This window comes from Anarrhichthys ocellatus, unplaced genomic scaffold (assembly GCF_004355925.1).
Source record: "Anarrhichthys ocellatus isolate YVR2014 unplaced genomic scaffold, GSC_Weel_1.0 scaffold4, whole genome shotgun sequence".
NCBI classification, from domain to species: domain Eukaryota; kingdom Metazoa; phylum Chordata; class Actinopteri; order Perciformes; family Anarhichadidae; genus Anarrhichthys; species Anarrhichthys ocellatus.
The window spans coordinates 11,028,408-11,035,167 of record NW_022280034.1 but is presented as its reverse complement, the minus strand read 5'-3'; the positions used below and the strand labels follow the sequence as shown (position 1 = coordinate 11,035,167).

The window sequence follows — 6,760 nt, the reverse complement described above, 5'->3', positions numbered from 1 at the left end:
GGAGAAGGCATTAATCCACCAGGTGGCACTCTTGTATCTGTGAAGCCTTGTTTCCTCCTTTCACTGCCCAATATACTGAAGCTCAGACATTCTAATTGCTGTAACAGGGGCCACAATTTAAAAATCATGTGCGTAATATTCCTCTCTTTTTAAGGAAATACAGTTGTGTGTGTACTTCTAAGTCTACATGTAAGATGTCAAATGTTCCAATCTATTAATAGCAAGGCGAAAGCCACAAGTCATTTGCCAAAGAAGAATCACAATTGCCCAAAAACACGCAGGATGACCACAGACATCATAAGGAAAGAAAGGCTTCCTCTTGAAAAACTTAGATTGCAGTACAATTCTTATTTAAGCTTTAACACACTTTCAATTTCCATTTCCCCCTCAACTGCTGTCAACGGAAATGCCTGTTTCCTCTATCTCGTTAAGTATAACCTTGAAATATAGTTTGTGCAACTGGCTGGACTCATACTTGGACTAAAACTATACAATCTGCGTTACATCAATGTAAAAACTCAGCAATGACGGAATTCCAGTTCCTAAAATGAAACTCTTGAATTGTGTTACTTCGGAGGCTTACATGAAAATGTAATTGCATAATAGATATAGAGTCATCTACAACTACTTTCACCCTTTTATTTAAAATGTGTGTTATTTAATCCTTCTGGAATATCTTTTTTTTTAATCTTCTTTAATGTTTTATTTTCTGTTAATCCTAATATTTCATTATTTTTCTTACAGTTCTTGTGGTGTGTTTTGTTTGAAAAATGTTATAAATAAAGTTTACTGTCCTTTTGAAACTCAAATTGTTAAATGAACAAAACAGAAAACCCAATATTGTTCAAATAAATTAAATATATCATATTACCAATTACCACAACATGGATCCAATTAAATCAGGCTTCCAAAACAATGACAAGGGTTTGAATTAAAATGTGCTGACAGTCATACCAACACTTCAGATGAACAAATAATGGGAAATCCCTCAAACATTGGCCTGCTATATATATAAGACAATACGTGTACTATGGATCATTGATAGTGTTCACTTGAGGTCAATACTTAAAAGACATTCCTCAGCACAGGCCATGGACATCCTGATTGGTGAGTAGTGGTGAGGGAATGCTTGTAAAACGCTGCTTTCTCTTCCTCTGCTGATCATCTCGAGACACAGCAGAGACTCAGAAAGGAAGTAGTGGACTAGTGTTTTTGAATGGATTATCTATTCACTGGCAGTATTGCAAGGCATCTGAATCTGTTTTAAGGAGTAAATATGACATGTATTTTTGAGTTTACTTCCGTTCAAACTTCCACATCAGCTATGTTTATACTGCTGTGGTCACTTTTGACTTGGGTTTCACATTACAGTGACTATTCTCAACTCATGCGGCTAGTTAGCCCGAGAGGGAGACGTGCACGGTGCTGCAGCACAGAGGAGCTGCTGAGGAGAGAGCCGGGGCTTTGTTCCGCCTGCTCTCCCCCTCTCTCTCACACACACACACACATACACACACACACACACACTTTGTGCTGGGTGTATAAAAAGGGGATTGTTTTTTTTGATGCCCTCCACGCTGACAATTTGATTTTTCCTTCCTCGCGCAGTGTTCGCCATTCCCTGCTACATGGCCATGTTGGCGCGCGGCGCACCTCCAGCGGAGAGGAGCACACTTGTTGAGGGTCAGCAGTTTCAAGACCTCGTGCAGAGGAGCCGCAGCTTGACACAAAAGATCCTGCTCTCCATTCCCGACACGCACACATCCTGCATTCACGTAGAGGTGAGATACAGTTCGAGCTATATGTGCGGATGGGATATGTTTGAGCTTTGAGGCTGCTGCGGGGATGAATCAGTGCAGGTTCTGCTTTCTGCGAGGCTGCTCGTGAGCACTGTAGGCCCCTGCTACTAGTCTGACAGGCTGTTCAATGTTCAAGTCTGTGGCTATGCAGCGATCACTGTGCTTTATGGATTTGAGAAGTTCTCAATAGAATAACTGCAGTGGCAGCTTATTTCCACATACTTTTCCAATAAACATAAAATACAAAAACTGTTAAGAATACAAAATGGCTCTTACAATAACTATGTGACGCATTATTATTATTATTAGTTAGTAGCTGTACTGCTGCTAAAAAAGGACCAGCATCAATCTCTGAGTTGAGGATCTATTTCCTGCATGACGTTTCCCAACTTTTGCCTACATTTAGTTTTTAATAATCATTTGCACTCCTCTCTGTGCTTTCCACGTTTAAGGTGCTTGTGTTTAGTATTATATGTTAACATGTACTACATTTAACATTTACAGTTCCTGGTAACTATACAGGTCAGGCAGTATATACAAAGGCTATAATGATCTTATAAAATACGATGCATCATAAACTACCCAAAAGTAACTTCAGGAGCTACTTTTTTTTTTTCATTAAAATAACATGACACTGACAGGAGCCATGCTCCATAATGAGTACTTTGGATACTCATTGTAGATTTGTAATTCATGATTTTTTTCTTGTAATGGATTATTTTTTTTGGGATACTACTACTTGTACTTAAGTAAAGGATCAGAGTACTTCTGCCACCACTGCTTTTTTAAAAATCATGATGTAAATAGGTCCACAAACGCATATCAAGGTAATGTCCGCTTCCTGTTGCATGCCAAGCTGCAATGTATGCATAACATCTCCGCGTTATCTCTCCACCAGACGCTACAACTCAACTCCTCAGAAAATGCCAAGCTTGTGTATATGGCATCCACCATTGGCATCCCCTCTGCTCCTGTGCTCCGAGTTGTGTCGGAAAACTTCACTTTGGTAAGCATCTAGCAGGGAAATCGTTCGGTGTAATCAAACGATGGTTGAAGAACAAATAACAATGACCAGTTTGCTGTTCTTCTTTCCTATCAGGAGACCAGTTTGATGCGCATGTCTGAGGGTCTTCAGCTGCACCGGGCCTTGCTGAGCTCCGTCTCTCCTCGGCTGGAAAACAAATTGACTGGGCTGCTGGCTGACATCAAAGACCTCATCATTCAGATCAATAAGGTAGAATATTACTTCTGAGTCACTGTCGTTCTTGGCAAAACAATCCCGACTTTGAGACACTTTCATGATGTTGTTTTGTGTGCTCCTGCAGATGCTGAAGATGGCCCGAACAGAGGCTGTGGCGCAGCCCTCGCCAACGCCTGTGGCCTTGCGTCTATCAGGGGAATACGACGTTCAGGTGGCAGCACACCTGACCCTGGTGCAGCTCCAGGCCTTCGGGCAGGACATGATCCGCTGCCTCAGGAGTCTGGACCAGAGCAACGGGGAAGAGACCGAGAGCTGACCAACAGCTGTCACACTGTGACTGATTTAAGTTCATGTCCAAAACAAACCGTATTCTGCCATTTTTTAAAAAAATATCATATTTATGTATTTATCTGTTAAATGATTATTTTTAAAAATATATTTATATATTTATTTATGGAATATTTATTTCGGGAATTTATTTATGATTAAACTCTGTATCCCTGTCCTTTCTGTATCATATAGCAATAACAGAAAATAAAATCACCATCCTACATTCTGACAAAAATATTATACAGTATATCATTTCAATAATTAAAACCTATATTTATAACTCCCTCCAATATCTGAGTTTAATAAAAATAATGTTTAGCGAGACAGAATATTTATTATTATTTAACTTTATCAACTATTAACTCATTTTAGGGGATTGGGTGCATATTTAGGATGAATTATATGTTCTGTAAACTTTTTAAATGAAACTAAATATTTTTGTATGAATCTCTCTCTTGCTGTACTGTGTTTATATTTTCTGATACTTCAATAAAAAAATGCATTTTCCTGAAAAGGGAACAGTTACTTTTTGTGAATGACAATACATGACTCATCAAGCACCGGCAGTGGGTTACGCTGATACATGCTGTCAATAAAATTACATCTAAAATTCCAGTGGAGTCAATACTGTAATAGAGAAGTGTAACTAAAAGTGAAATAATAGCTTTTGCGTCATTATTTCTGCCAGACGGATTTCCTTGAAGAAGTGTTGCAAGTGGTGGATGACTTGTCTGATAAGCACAAGCTGTTGTCACTGCTGACAACTCCCTTGTACGTAGTGTGTCATGTGTTAGCCTCGCTAGCATGTGATCATCATCACAGCGGTGGAATCCCATGTTGTCTCTCCAGAATGTGACGCAACCATACTATGTTCTCAAACACGCAATGAATGAATCTCGCTTTGTGTAAGTAAAGAAACAGAGGATCTTCAAGATATTTTTTTTTTTCCAAACATATTTACACATTTCTTTAAGTGTGAAAAAGAAAACAAAACACAATAGCAAAACAGTGTTTACAGAAACATGCTTATAAAAATGCCATTTTCAAACAAAGAATCCCTTTAAATGGATGATCCAGTTTTTAAAAACGGTCAGCTGTACTTCACCCAGTGAGACACTGAGCCAACGGGGGGGGGGGGGACGACCCACAGTTTACAAGGCGGAGATGGCTTTAGCTGCTACTCTCCTCCCCAGCGGCAGAGTCAGGTCAGTGATGGCCAGGACAACTCTAGGTTTGGCCAGAGCAGGCAGCTTCACCAGCTCAGAAACCTGGACGCACGAAGAGACAAATGACAGGTCGATGGGCATCACAACTGAATGTGGTCTCAGTTATTTGATATGTGAACAGAAGTGTCTTACTGCAAAAGCACCCCCAAAGCGACTCAAACTACAAAACATGTAATTTAAGTTTTCTTAACTTGTTGCGATTACACATATGGATCAAATTCTGAGAACGACTCCCTCTCTCTCACATATTTATTTCTCTTCCCCAAAGCACTCAATCCTCAAAAATGTGTTTGCAAGCAGAACAAACACAAAGTTTATGAGAAAAATTCCAAACCCTTTCCCGATGGTGTGTGACGTAACAGCAACTCATCTCCCTCCTTATCTCGACCTCCACTCCCCGTTTCTTCACATCTCAGCCCATAACTCACCATTGTGAAGGGCATGAATTGCAGAATGCTCCCGCGACTTCCCTGCTCCAGGCACTCGACGCACTCCTCCATAAAGCTCTGTACAAACTGGGTGTGAGGTCCCGCCATCTTGGAGCCCAGGATGGAGGAAATGAGGAGGAAAAGGTTGGCTGTGGAAAAGAGAACGGGGTGCGTGAATCGTCGCGGTTAAAGTTATCACACGTGTACGTGTTCGTGGCAGGTGATTGGCAGTTGTTGTAGGAGGAGGGCATGCAGAGTGCACGGACGTGGGTTCATTTCTCCGTGCAAGGTGCTGGCAAAAAGGCCTGTTTGTGTGTGTGTGTGCATGTGGACGTGTAGCACAGACAAGAGGTCTCACCCAGGACTCGGTTGAGAGGGTCCCTCATGTTGACAGTGTGGAGCTGGGAGGCAGACAGGGAACTGCTCATAGATCGGTCTCCTATGAGATGTGACGTGAGAAACAGCGGAAGAACTGACAATCTGTTGTTTTCATTTTATTTTGACATATGAGGAAAAAACAAAACATACACACACATAAAGTGAACGTCAAAAGGGAAGTTGAAGTTAACTGTTAAGTATTCTGTTGAGAAAATGCGAATGGTTGTGAAAGTCGAAAAGTCTTCCCTCCACTGGCGTCTTACGTAATCTTGTGGGATGATCATCTTCTAAATGACTTGTCTTGACATGACTAGACATGTCTTTAGAACGGGTTGAGCTCAGTTGACTTTTGGGAAATAAGAAAAAAGAAAAGAAGAAAACTCTCTCAGTTTCAGTCTTAACTATAACAAGCGAAGTAGCTCACATGTGTTTTTCCAAAGTCTTGCAACACGCTGATCTTTAACCACCTGTTTGGGAATTTCTTTATGTAGCTGTAGCTCAAAGTGAAAATGCCCAAAGCTGAAAGCACATTTCGTCAGTCAGGATGATAGCAGGACCTTAAGAGTAGTTTGGAACCACAGTGCCTCTCAGAATCAATCTCCCTCCTGTTGTTTAGGACTGAAATGGTCAAAGCAAAAAAAAAAAAAATAAAAAATCCTGTTAAACTGCAGTGCTCAAGTCGGAACCTGCTGACGGTTTAAGACACTCAACAGATAATAAATGTTGCGACAAGGCTAAGCTTATTAAAGTGCTTTCAAGAACCAACTTGCTGGTAACAGGGTATCAGAAAGCCCATTTGCTTTTGAAACCCGTCCTGGTATTTGCATAATCCCTGGCTCAGACTGACGGACAAATGACTGGAAGGCCACAGGCTTCATAATTCAACCGTGCATAAAAAAAAGCCAGACATTAATAGACTGACCTGGACTGGAAAGGGCAGCAGACTCATCCTCATTGGAGCTGAGCAGACGCATGAGTTTAGAGGGTTGAGTGTCATCCAAGGGAAATAGGCTGTTGTAGTCCTGCGGCCAACAAAACACATATTAGACTGCATTGTAATAAAGATCAATTAGAATTAATTATATATATACATATATACACATACATATATACATATACATATATACATACACATACACATATATACATACACATACACATATATACATACACATATACACATACATACATATATACACATATATACACATACATACATATATACACATATATACACATACATACATATATACACATATATACACATACATATATACACATACACACGTATACATATATACACATACACACGTATACATACGTATACACATATATACGTATACATACGTATACATATATACGTATACATACGTATACATATATACGTATACATACGTA

General features: G+C 40.0%; 2 protein-coding genes across 5 annotated transcripts in view; one reads left to right on the top strand and one right to left on the bottom strand.

Moving 5' to 3' along the window:
• The first annotated feature begins 1,203 nt into the window (after positions 1–1,203).
• On the top strand, positions 1,204–4,170 carry csf3a (colony stimulating factor 3 (granulocyte) a). The gene is made up of 5 exons (XM_031843741.1): positions 1,204–1,270; positions 1,609–1,781; positions 2,698–2,805; positions 2,899–3,033; positions 3,125–4,170. Coding segments are annotated over exons 1-5 (609 nt in total). The 5' UTR covers positions 1,204–1,269; the 3' UTR covers positions 3,317–4,170.
• The window catches only part of med24 (mediator complex subunit 24), a 26,660-nt gene continuing 22,523 nt past the window's right edge, over positions 2,624–6,760 (bottom strand). Inside the window, exons 23-26 of one of the 4 annotated variants that reach the window (XM_031843718.1) lie at positions 6,285–6,384; positions 5,343–5,423; positions 4,985–5,133; positions 2,624–4,598 (exon numbers count right to left, since the gene is read on the bottom strand). In XM_031843718.1, the coding sequence (XP_031699578.1) occupies positions 4,482–4,598; positions 4,985–5,133; positions 5,343–5,423; positions 6,285–6,384 (447 nt within the window). In that variant the 3' untranslated portion in view covers positions 2,624–4,481. Of the gene's footprint in view, positions 4,599–4,984; positions 5,134–5,342; positions 5,981–6,284; positions 6,385–6,760 lie in introns of those variants that run through there. The other 3 variants (XM_031843719.1, XR_004212661.1, XR_004212660.1) reach the window with 3 other exon arrangements.

Excerpts from the sequence above, each read along its gene's own strand:
- csf3a (XM_031843741.1), top strand. Across the intron at positions 2,806-2,898 it reads TGTCGGAAAACTTCACTTTG|GAGACCAGTTTGATGCGCAT; the intron begins GTAAGCATCTAG and ends CTTTCCTATCAG. Across the intron at positions 3,034-3,124 it reads TCATCATTCAGATCAATAAG|ATGCTGAAGATGGCCCGAAC; the intron begins GTAGAATATTAC and ends GTGCTCCTGCAG.